This window comes from Cucurbita moschata, unplaced genomic scaffold (genome assembly GCF_002738365.1).
Source record: "Cucurbita moschata cultivar Rifu unplaced genomic scaffold, Cmos_1.0 Cmo_Scf00010, whole genome shotgun sequence".
Taxonomy (NCBI): Eukaryota; Viridiplantae; Streptophyta; class Magnoliopsida; order Cucurbitales; family Cucurbitaceae; genus Cucurbita; species Cucurbita moschata.
This window is the reverse complement of record NW_019268526.1, coordinates 2,045,844-2,068,685: the sequence shown is the minus strand read 5'-3', so window position 1 is coordinate 2,068,685 and position 22,842 is coordinate 2,045,844. Positions and strand designations below refer to the sequence as shown.

The window sequence follows — 22,842 nt, the reverse complement described above, 5'->3', positions numbered from 1 at the left end:
TTTTTTTTTTTTTTTTTTTTTTTTTTTTTATTTTTTATTTTATAATGATTAGATAAATGAATGGGAAATTGATTATGGGCCTAAAAGAGTCACTTTTCAAAAGGGGTTGGGTCGAGACATTGGAACCTTCCATTTCATATTTTTCTTCGCCACGAACCTCGATCAAAATTTTATGTTGATTGTATCGGTTAGGGGTGGTATGAGAATTTGGATGGGGGACAGAGACTTCCATTTTAGCTAACAGAGAGAAATCTCTTCCCACTTCCTCCCCTATTTACTATTTAAACGAGATTCTTTGTCTCATTTGGGATACGTCTCTACAAGTTAAATGGACCTTTCTAACGAGATTCAGTTGCAAAGTTGGTCAAAACGTCTTCTTTAGTAGCTTCTGTTGATAATGACATGCACTCATTCACCTCAGTTATTTGTTTTACCACGTTGTTACTGTAGCTTACAAAATGTTGATCAGAACTAAAATTGACAGTTAACAACCGCCTCCACCGGATTCTAGATAATTAATTAAAAAAAAAAATGAAAGAGGGGTAGAAATGGAAATTAGGAATTATGGTGGGGTAAAAGAGAGAAAAAAAAAAAAAAGTAAAGAGTAAACGTCAGCTTCGGGAGGCTACCTAACCTAACCGAACCTCCTGTGTTCTTGGGGACTATTCATCATCACGTGCTTGGTTGCGGCGGTGGGACCCACCCCTCACATGCCCCATTTCCACTTTTATTTTATTTTATTATTTTATTTTATTTTATTTTATTTCATATTTAGTCCACTTTGACTTACAACATCCATAAAATTAGTAGTTATTATATAAAATATTAAATTCACATCTATAATTCAATATTTCCACGTGTACATTTTCTTTACCCAAACAATCGATATATTCGATATTAAAAGATTTATTTGATAAATATTCATAAAAAAATATTACAAAAATATCATTTTTAATTATATTCAGAGAGGTTCTTATAACCTGTGAGACCTAAAAAAAAAAAAGAAAGATGAAATATACTTGTTCGTGTAACCCGAGATGTTAATATCTCTAATACCATTTATGTCATGTGAGATACGTTCGTGAAACGTTAAGGTCTAAAATATAGTCGGTCGTATACTTTATATGACTATCGAACGTGGTTTAATGACACAAAGTTTGGTTAAAAGGGAAGTAACGAGGTGGGTAAGATAATATATTATGATATTTAGTGAGAGAAAAGTATGGATGAGAGAGAGAGAGAAATAAAATATTTTTTTTTTTTTTTTGGTATGGCTAAGGATAGTTGAATGAAGCTTAGGGTGATGCATGGTGACCATTGTTGTGAGTGATGGTGATGGTGAAGACACCTTTTAAAGCTTCAAAAGTGAGATATTTCAAAGGGCATCCAAGTGGCCAAGTGCACCTTAATGGAGCTTTAATAATGTATATCGAACTATCTAACCCTAAACCCTAAACGTTAGTCTGAGGTGTGCAGGTGTCTCGAGTCTTATGTGGCAAAAGGTGTAATAAATATCTGTGACCACTTCTTTATGAAGGTTAGACACGAGTTGGGATAATATCATTGACCCTAAATTTGAAACTCTGAACCCTAAAATTAGACCTAAACAAATGTTTCAGGATCAAGAGGTGTGCAAATGTCTCTGGTTTTTTTTGTGGCAATCTCTCTCTAGTAGACGTGTTTTAAAACTGTAAGACTGATGACGATACGTAACGGACCAAAACGGACAATATCTACTAGTGGTGGACTTGGACTGTTACAAATGATATCAAAGTCAGTCACCGGATGGTACGACACACTAGTCAGAGTAGGGCTAAACCCTTTCTATAGTAGATGAATTTTAAAACTATAAAACTGACCACGATACGTAATGGGCCGAAGCGGATAAAGAAGATATGGTTTGTCCACCACTTGAGGTGCCCTCAATTATTTGTTGTACCTACTCTTATTTGTGTTGTTTTCCTCCAAACATTAGCCAATTATTCATACACCATCTTTTATCTCTTCCAAACCCAAACCCAGACCCAAACCCAGTAGGCCTACAACAGTTGCTTGCTTTTACAACACTGGTGGGCTGCTTGGGCTGCAACTGCAAGCCACTTTCTCTGTCATTTTCGTAGCTGCTGAACTCATCTCTGCCTCAGAACCAGGCCCCATCCCTTTCTTAATACACTCATGGATCCCAATTCAACCTATTCACAGTCGCTACTGTAAACTTCGGTTAGGATTTAGGTAGTCGGAGTTGGCCTAAAACATTTAGTGTAAACGTCTGTTGGAGAGGAGAATTAAGCATTTCAAGGATATGGAAACCTTTCCCTAGCAGACGTGTTTTAAAACTTTGAGGGGAAGCGCAGGACAGAAATCCCAAACATGACAATGTTTGCTAATGTGAACTTGGACGGTTACAAATGGTATCAGAGCCAGTCACTTGGGTGTGTGCCAGTGAGGACATTGACCTCCAAGAGAATAGATTGTGAGATCCCACATCAGTCGGAGAGGAGAATGAAACACATGTTTCTTATAAGATGTGGAAACCTCTCTCCAGCAGTTGTATTTTAAAACCGTGAAGCTAACGGCGATACGTAACGGACTAGAATGAACAATATCTGTCCGTGGTGTGCTTGGGCTATTACAGATTTGGTGTTGTCAAAAGTAAGAGAGATAGTGGATGCCAGTCACCGTGACGTAGAAGTAGAGTTTATTTGATTAGTTAGATTAACATCCATCGATTCGAAAACCATTGTAATGTTTGAGAGAAACAATTGATAGCTATCATAAAATTTCAGTTATCTGATACCGAGTCCTCGTTCTTAAAAAGAAACTAAAACGAGTTCGAGGACCTATGAAGAAAATGTCGGAAATAATTAACGCTTAGAAACATAATTAGTGGATTTGATGATTACTATATTTAAGAAATGGCTTCCACCCCAGCTATCCACTTCACTACTTGACTCATATCCCCTGGTGGATTACTAGACTTCCCATCATATATATATATATATATATATATATATATATATATATATATATATATGTTCATATAAGACATAAAAAAGCTTAACGAGACTGGTAAATTTCAATAGGGTGAATGGTCAGTCACCAAAATCATGTCTATACTCGACAGACATAAGATACTTCAAAATGTAATATAGGAGGATGCGACTAGTTGTCATTCTTCGTATTCGGGTCTTATGTTATCAAAGTCATTATTGCCTATTTGCTTTTAATTTATAACATTACTTTCTTTAAAATTGTTTTCAATGTATTTCTTCGCTCACGATTCCTAGAACATTTCTCTCAAACGTGACCCAAAGGTCGAGTATACGCCAATATCGTCTGCAAAGTACAAATTTTCCACGACTAACTTGTTCTCTAGGTTAAAACAAGTGCTTCACAATTGTTGTTTCGCCCCCCACGAGTGCGATTTATAAGATGATTTTCAAGCCCTCGGTGCACCATTAACCCTAAATTTTCACCCACTTACTTTCATTTAATAATTACTTACTCAAAGCTTCAACTACAAGTGTCTTCACTAAAGCATTGAATCTAAGAAACAAACCAAAATGTTCCCAAAACAGTATCCAATGTCTTGTTAGCACTGTCTCTTATGTGGTTGCCTCCCCACTCTCATATCAATATCAATCAACTTCAAACTCTAAATTATTGGTATCAAACTCATCCCTTTCGTGTCACGGTCCCCCGTGACGAGCGATATCGTTTCGAGAATTGAATCGAGATAATCGGAGTCTTTAGGTAATCGTAATGCTCGAAAATAACAGAGAGGAGTTCGAAGCCAAAGCCATTGATCATATAAAACATATCTCACACAACAACATAGGATTATAAGCTTGAAAGAGCCTAAAAAAAAGCTGTAAAAAAGGAAGAAAATAGCAATCTTAGATGGTGTAGCCATCGATCATTAGGAGATGGATGATCGAATCCCAAAGCTTTACAACGGCTCTAATTGGGTTACTACGAGTGGGCTTCGGACCACATGCTTTCCATCCGACCAAGAAACCCAACCAAAAACAGCGCCCACGTCGCCCAGTGCTAGATTCTGGTTGTCGGCTGACACTGCTACAACGAAGCTCTGTTTCTTCGTCGCCGCTGAGAACACGAGCTTCGAAGGCTTTACCTTCACCGTTACCCCTTTTGGAGCTTCGATTTTGGCACGGTACACCGAATTGGCAGGACCCACGTTCGTCACTGTTCGGATAAACGATTTTGTCGACCACCCTTTTGATAGACTGGAGAATACTGCAACGATTGATGGGTAATTGAGATTTTCCGGCAATGGTTTTTTCGCCGGACAGGTTACCGGCGTTCTTGTTATCACTTGAATCATCTTCGGTCCGTATCCGATTGAGCACAAGAAGTTGATGTAATCCGTGTTTGTAATGTCGTAGACTAAACCAGGGTCCATTGCTAGACCCAAATTTACATGCCCTGCACCGAAATCGTACGGAGTTGAAGCTTTTCCGGTGGATTCTTCCGTCATCGGCTGTCGTCGGTTGTCGGTGGTACTTGCGGTGGTCATCATGGCGGATCTTAACGCCGCTGGACTCCAATCTGGGTGAGCTGATTTCAACAGAGCAGCGGCACCACTTACATGAGGACACGCCATTGATGTACCAGACAAGATGTTGAACTCTGTTTTTCTTGTATCAAAGTCCAAACCGGTTGGACCGACAGCGTCGGTCCAGGCGGCGAGAATGTTAACCCCTGGTGCGATTATGTCTGGTTTTAGAATTTCTGGGTTTAATCCATTTGGCCCTCTTGCTGAGAAGGAAGCCACCACCGGCGCCGGTTTGATTCCGATTATAGTGCCCTGGAAGGCGATGGTAGCTGTGGGATTTGGAGAGGACGATGCGTAGGCTTTCATGGAATCGCCTTCGTCGGAGCCGACTGCGCAGGCGGGGAGAAGATGGGCATCGCCGACGAGTCCTTCGCCGTTTGAGATTCCATTCGCCAGAATCATTCCGACGCCGCCAGCTTTCTTAACGACCAAACCCTTAGCCACTCTGGGACTACTTCCCCTGTCGCAGATCACAATTTTTCCGGCAACAACCTTAGGATCGAGAGAGTTATCCATACAGAGCGAAACAGAGAGCACCCCTGATTTCCCAGGGTAAACCAATGGAAACATTGTACCGTTCAAAGGCGCTCCGGCGTAGAGTGACACGCCGGAAATCCTCCGTCCGTTACCCAGAGTCACCACCGCCGGGAAATTACGGTCAATCGTACCGGCTCCAACGGTCGTAACCCACGGCGCCAAGTTCGTCACTGACATTCCATTAGGTCCATCATTCCCAGCCGAAGACGAAACGAAGATACCCCTGGAAGCGGCGCCGTACGCTCCGATTGCAATTGGGTCGAGATAATACGGCGAGGAAACCCCATCGCCGCCTCCAATCGAGATCGAAATGACATCCACGCCGTCGTTAACCGCCGCATCAAACGCCGCAAGAATGTCAGAATCAAAACAACCAGAATTTTTCCAACAAACTTTATAAACCGCCAAACGCGCTTTAGGAGCCACACCCTTCGCTATCCCAGAAGCAAAACCCTCCAAACTCGCCTGAAACGCATGCCGTCCAGCCGCCGTGGAGGCCGTATGAGTCCCATGGCCGTCGGCATCTCTCGGAGATCTAAACTCAATCGTATCGTTAATCCCAATAATCGGACCAGCAGCGTTGGACCCAGCTTCATGACCCTTAGAGAAAAACCTCGCACCGACGATCTTCCTATTACAGTTTCTAGCCGTGAACTTAGTTCCCGTCTCACAAACCCCCTTCCACCGCCGAGGAATCGGCCCCAAATTCACATCGGAGAAGCTCCGCCGTTCAGGGGAAATCCCAGTGTCGAAAACCCCAATGATTACATCCGACCCATAATCAGAATCCGACCAGAGACCACGCTGGTTTCGAAGGCCAAGAAACTGAGGGGAACGGGTGGTGTGAAGCTGCCGGCGACGATCCTCAAAAACGGCAAGCACAGAAGGGTGTTTCCCGATGGAATCAACTTGTTGTTGAGTAAGAGTTGCAGAGAATCCATGGAAAACGGTGTCGTAAACATGGAGGATTTTGTGGGATTCTGCAAACTCAGAAGTGTACCAGTGGTAATGGGTCGGAAAAACAGAGGGCTTAGAGAAACGATCCACACGGAAGATGAAGGTCTTCTTCAATGGCGAATCGGCCGAAACTGTAAATCGATGAACAATCAAAAGGAAGAAGAAGAAGAAGAAGAAGAAGAGAGGGGAGAGATAAGCGGCCATTAGAGAGTGGAAATGGAGAGTGAATACGCCGACAAAGAAGAATTGGGGGAAAATATAACCGGCAAAAGACAGTTTTAATTCTCTTAATTATTTATTTATTTATTTATTTAAATTAAAAAAACAATAAACGATTTATTATTTTTTTTTATTATTATTATTTTTGTCGTCAAAGGGGATTTGATGAGTCAGCATGTTTTGGTCGTGGGGCCCAAAGAAAGTACAATTAGATTTGCTCAAAACGACGTCGTTCCTAACCATTTGAATTGTTTTATTTAAATTCAAAAACGGAAAAGTTAAAGGAAATTAAAAAAGTAATGGTCCGTGGAAATCGAGGGGTCACTTTCATAAATATGTAAAATTAGATAGGCATTTCAGGAATTATTGAAAAAAACAGGGGGGAAAACAGGAATAATTGTACGCATTCATCAATAATCATAGCCGTTGGATCGTGGGGTTGACAAAAAGCCCCATCAGATGGAATCGAATAATAACAACAAGGTCAGGCTTTTTCTTTTTCTTTTTCTTCCCCTTTTAATTAATTAAATTAAATTATTTCTTTTTTTTAATAATTTCCACTTTAATGTAAATTATTAACATAATGTAATAATATTTTGTTTAGATATTTTCGTATAAGATTTTATGAGAAATGATTATTAATTGATTTAATTTTTTTTTTAATTATTTTTTGTTGTTGTTGAAAACTCATTTAATTTATGTTTCACTTATAATAGCTCCCAACCCAAAAATCCTATTTTTATGGAAATTTCCATTTTCTTTATTATAATCGTTATTTTCCTCTCATTATTCACATTTTTTTTAGTACATAGTTTCAGTATGATAATCGGTAGGTGGTTGGATTTAGCACCTGACCGTGTTAGATATTTCATGTAACTTTACCTTAACTTAAACCCCAATTCATTCGTCTTGAGTTGTCTTTATTAACCCTGAAATTTTTATTACGAGTTATCGTATTTAAAACATATATTCTTAACTTGGAGTTTGAATTTAAATACTTTACAGTTTAATTTAAAAAAAAAATACTATTAAAAGGGTATCTAAGTTGAATTGGGTTGACCAAATCTTTTAAACCAACTCAAATTTTGGGGCCGGTTGGATTACTAAACTAAATATAGTTCGCAACCCAACCTAACCCAACCTTCTATAAGTTAGGATGCATCATTGACACCGGTTACAAATATCAAATGTTCTTAATTTTTATGATAATCTTAAAATTAAGATTAGTTGGAGTTGTTACCTGACAACGAAAATATATCAATATACGAATCCATCTAAAATTTCATTTAAAAAATTTAATTCAATCCAAATTGAAAAAAAAAAAAAAAATTAGTTCAATATTTATAGTTTGAATGAAGTAGTGTAAATGAGTGACTTCGTTATATAAATTCAAATAAAGAGAATAAAATAATTGATTTGGGAGAGAAGTGAAAAGCACGCGCCGGAGATCGCGTGGCATGAAACGGCGTGCATTTTGTGTTTTTGGTCTTTGCCAAAAGAGAACATAACTGAAGATAAGAGTAGGGTGAAAGAGAGGAGATCCAGTGATACAGGTTGCACCGATCATTATCGTGTACCCATTCATCCAACTGTCCAATGAAACTAGAACCCACTATCTGGACGGTCGTGATCTCATCTTCATCCCACCCTACATCCTCGTGGCAAACATGCTATCGTTGGTTCTTGTGTTCGGTGGGTCCCATTCTCAGTTAGATATTTTCAGATTTTTTAATAAAAAAAAAAATTAAATTATTAGCTGGAAAGTTGGTCAAAAGTTTCCTCCGTGTTTCTCGCTAAATTTTGTTATTCAGATTAATTTATTTCCACTGTAAATTTATAAGAGAAAGTGATATAAATAAGACTTATTTACTAAGGAAAAAAAAAAAAAAAAAAAAAAAAAAAAAAAAAAAGAAAAAGAAAAAAGAAAAGCAAAAAAGCCAAAATTTTGAGTAAATGCCCAAAGAAAATGGTCGGAAATCTTGCCATTTACATGTTTTGTAATAATATTATATATATTTTAAATTTTGATTAATCAAAATTTACATTTAGAATCCTACTAAAAAAAATTATTTATTTGGAATGTTCGATCGTTTATTTAAATAATTTTATAGCGTTTTAAAGTTGATGGTTTTATCTCTCGTCCAATATGGAAATTTTTATTTTAATTACTATTTTTTATTTGTGAAGAGAGACCCATAATATCTCTAATGTCCAATCACATATCAAAATGGGCCAATAGGCACGAAATCATGTGGACCGGTTTTGGGCCTCCTTGGGGGCCCATTATTAAATTAAAACGGGCCTATAGACAGCCTTTCATACGACGCGAAATTAATTTCACTATTATCTCATTATCAAAATTGATATTAATTTTAGAAAACACACCGCCATAGTTTTAAATAATATTATATATTTTATTTTTAAAAATAAGTTTTGGAGTGAGATTCCAATTTTATATAAATATTTTTAAATAGAAATTTGGCCAAATTTTCATATTTCACATAATAATATGTACTGGTAAACAATATTGTTTTTTTTTTAAAAAATTCATTTCCATTCTATTTATGAAACGATCTACGTTTTAATATAATAATTGTTGGATGATATGATGCATGTAAGTCCGACCAGCTAATTTAGGGAATGATCATGGACTTATAAACAAACGATACTCTCTCCAATTTGGAAGCCCAAAGCAAAGCCATGAGAGCTTATACTCAAAGTGGACAATATCATACCATTGTAGAGAGTCGTGTTCGTCTAACAATAATAACATGTTTATATGTATATATACCCGATAAAGATTATGATTTTAGTACATGAACTTTGAAATTAAATTAGGCTTTATCCCGTTTCATTCTATAAAGTTTACATTTTAAGACTTATTGAAAGCAGGAAAAAGTATAATTATTAGATGAGGGTTCCTTAGAATAATTCATATAATTATTTTCCTTTTATTTTCGTGTCGAAAAAGGAAGTACCATCGCGTCCCCTTCTTTAAACCTCTTAACACATTTATGTTCCTAAGTCATTGTCCGTGATTATCCACCCAGCAATAATACCTTTTATGCTTTGAATATAAAGCATTGTACCATAATAATGTAAATAATACAATATAAATTAGTTCATTACATTAAAATCAATAGAGTATGTTGGATGATATATTAATTTCATAGCTTTTAAAGCTTTTAAACAAATATATATTTATATATTAATATAATATTAAATTCCAAGTCTATGATATTTACAAATAATTGCATAAAATGTAGCCTTAATATATAATTCTGTTACAATTAGTAGATCAAATTATACACCAGATAGATTATAAGCTCACCTTTTCAAGAGTCAAGCCAATACAAGGAAAAGGGGCTTTAATTGTTCTCAACATTGGAAGATAATTTTCTTTTATCTTACTTTTAATTACATTAGAGCTCAAAATCTAAAAACACAAAGTAAAAGGCAAAAAAGTGAACAAACAAAGAATGAAAAGCAGATAATGGATGTGGTTGGAGTGGTGATTCATTATTAGAAACCCAAAGTAAAAGATGCCTAAAGATTGATTACCTTTTTTTTTTTTTTTTTTTGATCTATTTGGCTCTGTCCTTGATCACATCCATCCCCATCTCAGTTGGATCGGTTGCTTGAACCTCGTAATGAATGCCTTCCAGCACTCTCCTCAGCCCGGCTTTCGAAGTTGCGTATAGAATTTTTGCTCTAATTCTTGATGCGGTGGGCGACCTGTATCATATCAAACCAATCGATCGGTTTTAGTTTGAGTTTCAGATTCAGATCCATCCTATTTTAAAATCAATTACTATACTCGATGTCAAATTCTTTGAAGAGAAAAATGAATAATCAAATAATGAATTAGAATTCCGATTACGATCAGTAGTGCGATTATGCTGCTGCTCTCAATACCTAATTAACTAGATACTGTAACAGGACTAGAGATTATGAATTCGAGGAAATTTTGAGTCGAATTCATCAGGATTTCCGCATAAAGAGAAGCTTCGTGTAGCTATTCAAGTAATCAGAGAGAATTGAACGATTCTACGGAAACAGAGGTTAGATGAATGAAGGAGGGATGCAATCGACGAAAAACAGAAAATAATCGCGCAACATACTAGAGATTACGAATTCGAGGAAATTTTGAGTCGAATTCATCAGGATTTCCACATAGCTATTCAAGTTATCAGAGAGAATTGAACGATTCTACGGAAATAGAGGTTAGATGAATGAGACGGATGCAATCGACGAAAAACAGAAAATAATCGCGCAACATACCACGCGATGAAGAAGATCTTGCTCTTTCGGCAATTATCAACGGTGACGAAGTCGAAATCGAACACTGCGTATCGACAGTCGTCATTCGGCAATGAGGCAGTTAGATCATCGTAGCTTTCGGCCGGACCACCGACCTTGTCAACGGTGACTAACCTCGATCCTTCATCGATCTTAAACACAATATACCTATGCACCTTCTTCCATTTCATCTCCATAAACGAGTTCTTGCACTCATCGCTCACCCACATTCCAGTGGTTGCCTGAGATTCGTCGTTAACAAATCAAATCAGAATCATAATTTCATAAAAAATTGAAAAAAAAAAATATACATACAGAAGAGATTATAACCGTGAAGTGTATAAATTATTACCATCTTGAAAGCCATCGCCATTGTTAGGTCTCGTCGGGAACTGGTCTGTGAACACTCTCGGAACTCTGAAAATTGACTACCGCGAGTGAAAGCGAACCGAGTTGGGGCTTTATATAAAGATCGCCTTACCAAAATACCCCTATCAATTGCACATAATTACGATTTAACCATCATCAAATCTTTTATAAAATAGATCAAATTTAAAAATTTAAAATAAAATCGAATTTAAACTAATTATTAATAATATCCGAAATAAGATAAAATATTTTATCATTGTTGGATTAAATCTTAATAATTATGGAATTTTCTTTCAATAGATTATTATATTATTTAAATAAAAAATGGAATATATATATATATATATATATATATATATATATATATAATATTTTTAATTATTATAATTTAATAATTTGATAATATACTAAAATGAGTATTATAGTGGTTTATGATTTAGTGAATTATGTCACATATTAGGGGAACATGTTTTAAAGCTATCATTGTACTAAAAATTCAATAAAAAATAATTTCAAAAAGCCTACTCTACCAAAATGTTTTATAAAAGTTCCATTTTTATTTGAATCTTTTTATCATTATTATTATTGTTAATTTAGTTCAGTTGAGAGTACATATTAAGGGTGTTCGTGAGTTGGGTCGGGATGAGTCGAAACATTTTTTTAAGTCCGACCCAATTGTTCAACCTGTCATTTTTTCAATCCAAGCAACTCTCGTTAAATAATGAATACAACCCAACAATTAAATTTTTGGGTCCAATCGATTCGAGCCATTTATTCATTTTTTTAAATTAAAAGTAAAATGTTAGTAGACAAAACGCATATTTATTTATTTTCAAACATTTAATTAAGAATTACTTCCGACATATATTGAAAAAATTACTTTCTAAATAGTCAAAATTATAAAATAAAATAAAAATATATAATTATATTATAAATATTTTTTTTTTATTAAAATTAACAAGAATGCAAGTTGGTTTTATTCGGCTCAATCTAGTTTCAGGGAAACTTATGAATCAAATTAATTCATAAAATTTTAATTTTTTTAACCTAACTTCGGAACCCAATTTAATTTTGAGTTGATCGAGTTTTTAGATCATCGTGTTCTTCGAGCACCCTTAATACATATTTTATGGCGTTATGGTAAGGGATCACACGACCATATCCTCCATACCTCTTTCTTCGTGTTTCTCTATACATAAGTCTTTGCGTTGAAGCAAAGGAGCCAAAAAAATTTATGTAATGATCACAAATTTTTTCAAAAAAAAAATTGCAGTGAGCCAATCACGGATAGGTTGAATCTTTTATTATTATGATTCAATGTAATTTCAGTCCTTTATCATTGGTTCTAAAAAGGTGTTTGAGGTTTTCCATGGATTTGTCTGGAGGAACACAGTGGCATCATTCCTTTGTGTGTGGGGATGTTTCCCTAACCATTCTACTTTCACCAACTCTCGACATGAAAGGTCGTTTTTGTAATCTCAAGCTTTTGACTTTTCCGACATCCCTCTCCTTGAGATTAGGGTAATGACTTCGGACATGACCAACTCCTATAGTATGATGAGCGGTGTGTATGGTTGATTGACGATTACCAGTGAAAATGAGTCTGGGGTTAGCTCATATTAGAAGAGAGGGTTGTTTGAGACATGAACATAGTGTACGTTACTACATGTAACGTACACGAGAGACTGTCAAATGTTTCTATCTGTACTAAGTTAGATGAGCGAAACAAAAAACAAAGTCATGCAAATACAGATTGAAAATGGACGATATCATACCATCGTGAAACTATGAAAAGGTTTACCGGACAAAACGGACGGTCCAATTGGGAGATAAGAGTACAAAGAGAAGAGTCCAATAAAAAGTGGAAGAAAAGAGAGAGGTGGTCCAAATAATGAAGCTGAGAGAGACTGATGATGGAGATGGAAGAAGGCAGATGAGGAGGTTCTGATGTTTATCTGCTAGCTGTGTCCTCAACAAATCTATGGCTTCTTTCTAATGGAGTTACTCTAATTTCTTTCTCCCGGTTCTCAACGTACTATTCTCAAAATGTGAGATCCTATATCGATTGGAGAGCAAAACGAAACATTCCTTACAAGGGTGTGGAAACCTTTCCCTATTTGACACATTTTAAAACTGTGAGACTCACGATGATAACGTAATGGGCTAAAGTGGGCTTGAGCTGTTACAAATGGTATCAGAGCTAGACATGGGGCAGAGTGCCAACGAGTACGCTGGGTCCCTAAGAGGGGTGAATTGTGAGATCTCATATTGGTCGGTGAGGGGAACGAAACATTCCATGTAAGAGTGTGGAAACCTTTCTTTAGTAGACGAATTTTAAAACTGTAAGACTAACGGCAATACGTAATGAGCCAAAACGGACAATATATGCTAATAGTAGGCTTGGGCTGTTACAAATAGTATCAGAGCCACCGAGCCGTGTGCCAGCAAAGACGCTGGAACCCCAAATGGAGTGGATTATAAGATCTCACATCGGTTGGAAAAGGGAACGAATGAGTGTGAAAACCTCTCCCTAGTAGACGTATTTTAAAACCATGAGACTGACGGCGATATGTAATGTACCAAAACAAACAATATCTACTGGCAGTAGGCTGGAGCTGTTACACAGTTTCCTACATACAAGTTGTTTCGTTTTTAACGAACTCCATACCTATTCCTAGTATTCTCAAAATTAGAGCAGTGCCTATAGAGGTGTATGACTAACAAATACCAATCGCTCCCGAAAAGGAATCTATTGATTCTCTCCCAATTGGTTGGACCGTAGGTGCGATGATTTACTTCACGGGCTCAGCTAACCTGGTCACTAGTTCATCTCCTATTCGAGTTTGCACTGAGCAACTGAAGAACAACGGTAAATTAGGTTTTAGAGAATTCAATTCCCGTTTGAATGTTCTTATCAGTCAGCCCAGTTTATTCAAGTTTTAACAGCTCCAATGATGACTTGAGGCTGATATAAACAAATACAGCCCCAATCTTTTGATCATCACTGCCTGATCCTAACCATAACAAATGTTCTGTATGAGTATGAACAGTGCACAAGGGCTCCGCCTTCAGTTACAAGTGATCATCACAGGATAAAACAACAAGACCTAAAGCTTTTTATTCTATTTTCATGAAATAAATTGGCAATCTTGTCCACTAAAGACACACCTTAAAAGTGGGGGGAAAAGGCTCAAAATGTACAGGGTGACAACTCATTATACACAGAATAGCATATTCAAACAGTCATCTGCAGAACCATCATACTATGTGAATTGCAGTACAATTTATTATACAAGGAGTGAAGAAGTTACCAGAGATGATCTGTGATTCCTGCTAATGGGTAGGTGAACATAAACCTCATGGACATCTTGTTTGCACACTGCACCTCTGTCCCTGTCAATAGCATAGCATACATATACGGTTTCGATTACATTATCCAGTACATGGATAAAGAATGCGAGTACCACGATCAGGAGAAGCCATGCTGCAACGGTGACAAGGTATGTTTTAACACCAAGATGGCTCACGGCCTGTAAGATGGCACAAGCCTGCAAATATACAACCATATGAAGGGAATATAAGAGAGAGAACTTGTAATAGCTCAAACCCACCACTAGTAAATATTGTCCTCTTTGGGCTTTCCATGGAGGGAAACCAATCACTTCTCGAAGGGTACTAGCCTTCGTATTATTTAAATAAACCCACCACTAGCAGATATTGTCCTCTTTGGACTTTCCCTTTTGGGCTTTCCCTCAAGGGAGAGGTTTTCACACCTTTATAAAGAATGTTTCGTTCCCCTCTCCAACCGATGTGGGATCTCACAGTCCACCCCCTTCAGGACCCAACGTCCTCGCTAGCACACCGCCCGGTGTCTGGCTCTGATGCCATTCATAACAGCCCAAGCCCACCGCTAACAAATATTGTCCTATTTGGGCTTCCCCTTAAGGTTTTCAAAACGCGTCTGCTGGGGAGAGATTTCCACACCTTATAAAGAATGCTTCGCTCCCCTCCTCAACCGAGGTGGGATCTCACATAACGAAAGGGCAAAACTCAACGAGGATAGTGTTCGAGGTAGACCGAAAAAGAAAAAAAAAGTTGGCCTTGTAAGCTTCTGCAGCATAAAACTATGGGGGAAGAAAAATCTTGACTTGTACATGGCTAAACATAAACACAGCCCTTTTCTGTTTACGTACCACAATTGCATATATGGCTGAGACGACAAAGGCGATTCCAGCTAACAAACGCGTGGAGATTGTCTCGACAAAAACAGTTGAAAGGAGATTTCGTTTCAAGAGTTCGTATGTCATTTTTGCAGATGAACAGTAAGCTTCACCAGTTATTGCTGCAAAAGTTATTGCAAATTTGTTCAGATAATCAACAGCTGCCAGAAACGTATTTACGCAGCAACGTAAAATAAGGTTGAACATCCCGGGAATATCTTCTTGTCTTGCACTATCGACCACAGCACGAACAACACGCACCACAAGAATTAGTAATCCAGATAAACATATAGTGCCAGCAGAGGGGCCAAATGCATTCCTGCAAATGAGCAATGGCCAGCATAAGAATCAATGATCATAACTGATCCCAACACTGTCTAACATACATTGTTTCAATTCTCATTTAGAAAAAGAAAAGGCTGGTCAATCAGCTAACTAATACAATCAAACTAGGAAGAAACGCAATGACAAAAAGTTAAAGAGTACAAGAACAAAAGTAAGGATTGGCCCGTTACGTATCGTTGTAAACCTCAAAGTTTTAAAACACGTCTGCTAGCGAGAGGTTTCCACACCCTTATAAGGAATGTTTCGTTCCCTTCTCCAACCGATGTGGGATCTCACAACATGTCTCCCCATTAGCCACAAAAACCGACTCAAATCAATTTGTTGTAATATGGATGCTTCTCAACTCCTTTCTTCTTATCTTCATTGAACAGAGACCTCGTCTCCTCTTTGATATCAATCTTAGTCTTCTCCTCCAGCTCCTCTTTCTTGTCACACAAGCCTACAGAGGTGTGTTTCTGCTCCAACATTTGGTCTAGGTACCCCAAAACCTTGGCTTCCCTACTAATTTGAACAATAGTCTACCCCCTGGTTCATTCAAGTAATCTTAAAATCAAAAGGGAGCAGATTCCTAAAAAGGATGTTGAACCAAAGTTTCTCATCTTCTTTGTTCATCTCAACACTAAAGCTCAAGGGAAAGAGTGTGAGATCCCACATTGATTGGAGAGGGAACCGAAACATTGCTCAAAGGGTGTGTGAAAGCCGTGAAGCTAACGACGATACATAACGGGCCAAAGCGTACAATATCTACTAGCAGTGAGCTTGAGTTGTAACAAATGGTATCAGAGCCAGACATCGGGCAGTGTGCCAACGAGAACACTGGCCCCCAAGGAGGGGTGGATTGTGAGATCACACATCAGTTGGAGAAGGGAATGAAACATTCCTTATAAGGGTGTGGAAACCTCTCCCTAGTAGACGCGTTTTAAAATCGTGAGGCTGAAGGCGCGGACAATATCTGCTAGTGGTGGGCTTGCGCTGTTACAAAGGGGTTCTTACTCGGAGAGGGTTGGATCTGTAGCACCATCCTAGAGAAAAGCAACAAAAGGTTGGACGACCCTTTCATTGAGGAGGTTTTGACAGCAATAATGGGTACGAGGAGAACAAGTCACTGGATCTAGATTATTTCACTACTGAATTCATCAACAAGGCTCAGAACATCACTAAAGAGTATGTTAAGATAATTGCCAATGAGATCATGCAGTATTGGAAGAGAATGATAAAGATCAAGAACACCAAATAAATTCAAAACAAGAAAGCCATGAATCTATTCAACAGAACAAAATTTAGTAGATACTAACCTTAAAGACTTCCTAATACTCCGTCTTGGAGTGTCATCCTCTTCATTCGAGAAATACCACTGCGATATGGTACCACTAATCACATAAACTTGCCCTTCCACCATTACAGCAGCAGACCACAACATCGTAAGAATCGCCAATGCATAATAAGCAGGTACCCACTTGTCTTCCTTCCAAACACAAGCATACTCTCCACTCGATCCATGGTGATCGGGCACAATCTTCCCATTCAACCTCGCAAACACCAAGAACAGAACAATTGGCGCATAATAAACCAGTAACCCCAGCGTCATACTCGGTATGACCACAAACAGACCCAGATTCATCGACAGTGCATCCGCGGCAACCCCAATGATTTTAATCGTGAGCTCAATTCGGTGCCAATTAACGATGAATATCCACACGATTACACCAATCACCAAGAATATGAAGATGAGAACTAAAATCCTATACACCATCGGGAAGTCGTTACTGCAAGTGGGGTTAATTGTACAGGCGACGAACCAATAGACATTGATGAAGATAGGAACAACGACGAAGAAAGGAAGTAAGGCGTACACAATCTGTCTCGTGTAGTGCTTAAGCAAGAGAAGTAAAAGAAAGCAAATGGGTAAGCTTAAAATCGAAGTAGCTACAAGGGTCCAAATCAAGGATTTCAAAACAGAGGAAGAAGAGGAGTACAGAGGAACCCAATTGGGGGAATCCGTAACACAATTGGAGGATTTGATATCATAGTGATAAGAAGAGAGATTTGGGTAATTGGGGTTTCGATTAAAAGTGGCGAAAATCCCAAACCCAAATGAAGATAAAACGAAGAGAAGGAAAAGAACAAGGATGGGGATGTCCTTGAACGGCCTGTCGCCAAGGTTGTAGGAGATCTGAAGATACTGAGATGAGTCGGATTCAGGGGGATTGGAGAGGAGGGGTTGAGACGCCGATGGGGAGTCGTAGAGGGAAGTGGGCTTGGTGGGTTCTTCAATGGCGGCCATGGGAGAGGGGAATTGAACTAGAGAAGAAGGAAAAGGGTGTGAGATTGAAAGGGATTAGAGCTCATGGTTCGACAATGGTGGGTGAAGCTCTGGTCTGGTTTACAGTGGGAATGAAAATGGCTGAATAAGGAGCTTTGGGTTAGAGGTGAAATTGACGGCGGTTTCGGCGGCGGCGGTGAAGCTCCGTTGAAGGAGGAGGGTGCAGATGGAGAAGATAGGATCAAGAGCGTGTAGGCTCGTGGTGGATGAAGGTAATGCCAAGACACGAACCTTGTCTGCATCATCGTGCCAATTCATTTTGTCTGGCTCCCACTTTTACCTTTTGTTCTGATAATAATAATTTATTGATTTTTTATCGTTTTAAAATATTTATTTATTTAAATTATTTAAATTAGATTATTGCAAATAAATAATTCTCAATTATGAAGAAATTAATACTTATATGTATAATAATTGTGAATTATTCAGTGCTTGTCTTAATAATAGAATAAGATGTGTTAGGTGGGTATATATATATATAGATACCACTTGCCACAATCGCACTTTTGCTGGCAGCGGACTTACGATTGTGCGGCACTCACTTTTCAACCATAAGTGAGCTAAGTCAATTCGTTCTTGCGTCGCCTACGGCCAAGCGACGTATGCTCGAGCCTTTGGTCTCGATTTTAGAAAGCGAGGGCAGAGAAAGATTTTCAAAAGAGAGATTTTTGAAAGAGACGTTGTACAAGCAACCAAGAGAGAAATAATAACGGCTCACGGTATATAATCTTGGGTAGGGAGAAGTTGACAATATATATATATTAGATTATGAATTTTGTCATAATTATTCCACATATAAACTTTTAGGTTGTGTGGGCCCACACGCAAGGCAAACATGGAGTGACCTTCGAGTGGCGTCCATCCAATCACGTGAGAGTTAAGATTGAAAAGTATCATGATGCACCATTGTCCTCGGACGCATCATCCAACATATTAAGAGTGTGCACTCAAGCTAAGTCGAGGCATACGTAAGATTCGAAAGAACAAAGCGTAAGAGTGTTGAAGACAAGTTCGAAAAGGGTCGAATAGGGCCTTGAGCCATAACCTCAGAAGTCGGGTTTCGATATGGATTTCGACATGCAGCTTTGAAATTAAGATCTTCTATATGAAAGATGAGAGCTCATTAAATTTAGTTTCAATCGGATACTCTTTCATTACTTCCATAGTCGTGCCTCGTGGCACGGCAGCACCCGTACTATTGAAATGGTTGTGTATGATGAGTAATTTATTTTCTTTTTTATCATTTAACTAATGAAAATGAATGGTTGACCAACAAACTAAATAAATAAAAACATTTTATTTCATCCTTAAAAAACAACTCAAAAGTCAAACAAGTAAAGTCGGATCATGAAAATGATTTAGAGCCAATGGTTTGAAGGAATCTAATAAGAACTATATCCAACGGTGATGAACCTGCAAATTCAAGCCAATTTGTTAATTAAATACTCAATGATGATGAGTTCAGGATAACGTAGAAATGATCAAAGTCAACGACAAGGTTGCATTTTGCAAGCTTGATCATCTATAACAAGAAGAGGTTGTTGGGAAAGCTGAAGCGAAGAATCTGTGTGGTGTTTCAAAGATGGAGTCTGAGAAGAGGTTGATATCAACTAACTTCTGCAATGCTACCCATTTCGATATTAAAGAAGAGTTTGATATCAATAACTCGTGTGTTCATTGCTAATCTGCAGGCCAGAGGATGTTGTGACTGTTGATGTTGAAGTTGCCAAAGATCTGTTGCAGAAGGGGCAGCTTTATTTGGATGTCAGGTCAGATCTTTTGTTCTTCTGTTATAATAATCTTCTGTCAAAGCCAAGAAGAAGAGGTAATTGATGAATGATTTTGGGTGCAGGACTGTTGAAGAGTATAACAAGGCCCACGTTGAGAATGCACTCAATGTTCCTTACATGTTCTTGACCTCAGAAGGTAATTATGAATACCTGAAAGCCTACGACTAGGAGATATTGTTTTCTTTAGATTTTTTTGCGTATGAACTTTCCTTTAAGGTTTTAAAACGCGTCTACTAGGGAGATATGGGATCTCACAATCCATCCTCATTCCTTTTCGGGCTTCCCCTCAAGTTTAAAAACTCGTTCGTTAGGGAGATGTAGGATCTTACAATCCATTCACTTTAGGGCCCAACGTTCTTGCTAGTACACCATCGGTGTCTAGCTCTGATAGCATTTGAAACAACCTAAGCCCACCGCTAGTAAATATTATCCTCTTTGGGTTTTTCCCTTTTCGAGCTTCCCCTCTAAATTTTAAAAACACGTCCCCTAAGGAAAGGTTTCCACACCCTTATAAGACATGTTTCGTTCTCCTTTCCAACCGATGTGGGATTTCACTATCCACCCCCCTTGGGAGCCTAGTATCATCGCTGGCACACCGCTCGGTATCTATCTCTCCAACCGATGTGGGATCTCACTATCTACCCCCTTGGAGGCCCAACGTTCTCATTTGCAGATCCTCCGTGTCTACCTCTCCAATCGATGAGAGATCTCACTATGCACTCCCTTTGGAGACCAAGCGTCCTCACTAACACAATACCTAGTATCTGACTTTGATATCATTTTTAATAACCCAAACTTACTACTAGTAAATGTATTCTTCTTTGGACTTTCCTAAAAAGTTTTAAAATGTATCGAGAAGTTTTTACACTCTTATAAGAAATGTTTCATTCTAAGTTCTCACAAAAAAACAAAACTACTGTCTTAGGATGTTCTGTATTGCTACACATTGATCTAGATACATCGTTTGATCTTATAGAATCTGAACGTTTGCCAACGAACAGGTCGAGTAAAGAATCCTGACTTTCTAGCACAAGTTACATCTATATTGAAGAAGGAAGATCATGTAGTAGTGGTAAGAAGAAAAAAAAACATATTTCTCGCCATTTTTGCATCCCAATGCAGATTTAAGGAGTAGATCATTGAACAAATTTGCAGGCTTGCAACAGTGGTGGTAGAGGACATCGCGCTTGCATCGATCTTCGTAACGCGGTGAGATTCGAGGTTCATAGAACTAAATTGTAAGGTTAACAAGCATGATTAAGTAACGAGATTTATTGGGAGATTTCAGGGGTATGAGCATGTGAAGAACATGGCAGGAGGCTACTCTGCTTGGGTTGACAGTGGATTTGCTGGGGACAAACCAGCTGAAGAGCTCAAAATAGCTTGTAAGTTCCGAGGTTGAGCATTTCAAGGACAGAATCTTTGTTGTTTGTCTGTGTTTTTAGTTCCTGTAAGTTTCATTGTCTGTGCAAAACCAAGAAGTTTCTAAGTTCCTGTTCCAATGTAATATTAAAAGTTTTATGATACCTTTGCACGGTGCACTCAACTAGTGTTACACAGTGTGTGAGATCTCACATCGGTTAGGGAGGGGATCCTACATTCCATATGGATGCTCTCATCGTCTCCATCTCATAGTAGGTTTCCACGACTTTTCTCTGGTTTTAGGAGGTTCAGACCTACTCCCTTACAACGCTCTAAGCTTTTGTGTAGGTCTCGAAGTTCCAATCGATTCATCCTGAGTCGTGTACCTATGTAGTCCCTAGTCCCCTTTCAAAATTGGTTTACAACGTGACTTGTTCCTTCAAACAGTAGAAGTGTTCACCCTAAACCACCTGCCCATGTAGTCCCTCAACAGGGGTTCTCATCTAGATGCCTACCCATGTAGTCCCAAGTCCAACTAGGATTGGTTTACGGGTTCACCCATTTCTACACTCAATAGGAGTCCCTATCTTGAGCTAACTACTTGCGTAGTCTTTAGTCCTTCTTCAGAACCGGTTTAACGAGATAACGGCGTCAGCCCTACTCGACTCTACATTCAATAGTAACTTAACTTCTCGAGGTTCGAATAAGCTACTTTAATCGTATCTAGATGTTGTGGAGGTCTATTAGGTTCTTAGGGGCGTCTAGATGGTTTAAACACCTTTTCTTGTTTCTAGGACGTTTGGCCTAAACCTATGATCACTCACGATACTGGGATGTAAGATCTACTGGAAACATACTGATCTAGGTCTACATGTAAATTGCATTAGCTGTATATTCTCTAGATCATCATACTAAACTTTCATGATCTAGCTCCTTGAAACTCCCGTAAATTCAAAGAAAGACCAGATATAAAATTCGGTATCTTCACATTTGCATTATTGCGCAAATCTCGACAATTTTAGACTATCCAATAGTCTATAATCCATATTACTTCTCCTAAGCCTTCTAAGCACCTTCTAGAAGGATCTCGATTGGAATCAGACTCCGTGTGAATCGAATTAAGTTAGGAGGTAATTATCTTCACGCACTAATAAGAATAAAATAAGTGCGTGCCGATTGAATAATATATAAGAAAAATAGAGGTTATTTTAATTATTGTAGTCATTAATTATAAAACATCCTTAAAATTCAACTAACTCTCGTATAATTTATTAATTTTTTTTTCAAAAAATATATTATTCATTTCCAATTAAGCACATTTTATTTTTGTCTAATAGTAATGCGAACGTAATATAGATTCTCGATCTAGGTGATAGTGATTATTAAATATTCATTTGATAACGTTTCATTCCTTCTTTTTCATTTTTCTAATAAATATATATATGAATAAAAATTTGTTCCTGTAATTAACTCACTCTAATATTTTCTACAAATTAACACGGAACATTTTAGTATATTTTATTCTCATTTATATATTTTCTATAAATTATCTCACTTATAATTACTCAAAATCAAATACACTTAATTTTAATTTTAGAGTATTTACCGTTCAAATATTGAAAAAAATATTTTATTGATACAAATAGTAATTAGTAATTTGCTCAAAGTAAAAATAATTATTAATAAAAAAAAATAAAAGTGGGACAAAGCCAGGCTGTAAATAATAAAAAAAAAAAAAAAAAAACGTGACCGTACCTACCACGTGATTGTTACTTTGGCTGATGGCAATAAGCAACATCCATTTTGTACGCTTTTTTTTTTTTTTTTTTTTTTTTTTTTTTTTTT

The 22,842-nt window shown here is 37.7% G+C and overlaps 4 protein-coding genes across 4 annotated transcripts; 1 reads left to right on the top strand and 3 right to left on the bottom strand.

Annotated features, from left to right (window-relative positions):
* Positions 1-3,783: 3,783 nt before the first annotated feature.
* LOC111448551 (subtilisin-like protease SBT1.6) lies at positions 3,784-6,336 on the bottom strand. The gene has a single exon (XM_023088217.1). The coding sequence runs from the start codon at positions 6,272-6,274 to the stop codon at positions 3,950-3,952; it is 2,325 nt and encodes a 774-aa protein (XP_022943985.1). The 5' UTR covers positions 6,275-6,336; the 3' UTR covers positions 3,784-3,949.
* Positions 6,337-9,529: 3,193 nt separating this feature from the next.
* Positions 9,530-11,048, bottom strand: LOC111448560 (actin-depolymerizing factor 5-like). The gene is made up of 3 exons (XM_023088228.1): positions 10,941-11,048; positions 10,571-10,830; positions 9,530-10,024 (listed from the first exon to the last, which is right to left on the bottom strand). The coding sequence occupies exons 1-3, from the start codon at positions 10,959-10,961 to the stop codon at positions 9,874-9,876; spliced, it is 432 nt and encodes a 143-aa protein (XP_022943996.1). The 5' UTR covers positions 10,962-11,048; the 3' UTR covers positions 9,530-9,873.
* Positions 11,049-14,044: 2,996 nt separating this feature from the next.
* LOC111448556 (protein PNS1-like) lies at positions 14,045-18,106 on the bottom strand. The gene is made up of 3 exons (XM_023088225.1): positions 16,818-18,106; positions 15,151-15,496; positions 14,045-14,505 (listed from the first exon to the last, which is right to left on the bottom strand). Exons 1-3 carry the CDS (start codon positions 17,804-17,806, stop codon positions 14,245-14,247), a joined length of 1,596 nt encoding a protein of 531 aa, XP_022943993.1. The 5' UTR covers positions 17,807-18,106; the 3' UTR covers positions 14,045-14,244.
* Positions 18,107-19,346: 1,240 nt separating this feature from the next.
* Positions 19,347-21,161, top strand: LOC111448561 (protein HIGH ARSENIC CONTENT 1, mitochondrial). The gene is made up of 6 exons (XM_023088230.1): positions 19,347-19,444; positions 19,537-19,614; positions 19,698-19,771; positions 20,637-20,707; positions 20,791-20,844; positions 20,924-21,161. The coding sequence occupies exons 1-6, from the start codon at positions 19,428-19,430 to the stop codon at positions 21,035-21,037; spliced, it is 408 nt and encodes a 135-aa protein (XP_022943998.1). The 5' UTR covers positions 19,347-19,427; the 3' UTR covers positions 21,038-21,161.
* The last annotated feature ends 1,681 nt before the right edge of the window (positions 21,162-22,842 follow it).

What these genes read in the sequence shown, in the direction of transcription:
- LOC111448556 (XM_023088225.1), bottom strand. Translation starts at nt 17,806, where the DNA reads ATGGCCGCCATTGAAGAACCCACCAAGCCCACTTCCCTCTACGACTCC. An exon ending in AGTATTAGGAAGTCTTTAAG is followed by an intron (nt 15,497 to 16,817) that starts GTTAGTATCTAC and finishes GCTCATTTGCAG; the next exon opens with GAATGCATTTGGCCCCTCTG. An exon ending in CAGCCATATATGCAATTGTG is followed by an intron (nt 14,506 to 15,150) that starts GTACGTAAACAG and finishes GTATATTTGCAG; the next exon opens with GCTTGTGCCATCTTACAGGC.
- LOC111448561 (XM_023088230.1), top strand. An exon ending in AGGAAGATCATGTAGTAGTG is followed by an intron (nt 20,708 to 20,790) that starts GTAAGAAGAAAA and finishes ACAAATTTGCAG; the next exon opens with GCTTGCAACAGTGGTGGTAG. An exon ending in GCATCGATCTTCGTAACGCG is followed by an intron (nt 20,845 to 20,923) that starts GTGAGATTCGAG and finishes GGGAGATTTCAG; the next exon opens with GGGTATGAGCATGTGAAGAA.
- LOC111448560 (XM_023088228.1), bottom strand. Translation starts at nt 10,961, where the DNA reads ATGGCGATGGCTTTCAAGATG. An exon ending in TGGCGATGGCTTTCAAGATG is followed by an intron (nt 10,831 to 10,940) that starts GTAATAATTTAT and finishes GACGAATCTCAG; the next exon opens with GCAACCACTGGAATGTGGGT. An exon ending in AAGATCTTCTTCATCGCGTG is followed by an intron (nt 10,025 to 10,570) that starts GTATGTTGCGCG and finishes GATATGATACAG; the next exon opens with GTCGCCCACCGCATCAAGAA.
- LOC111448551 (XM_023088217.1), bottom strand. Translation starts at nt 6,274, where the DNA reads ATGGCCGCTTATCTCTCCCCTCTCTTCTTCTTCTTCTTCTTCTTCTTC.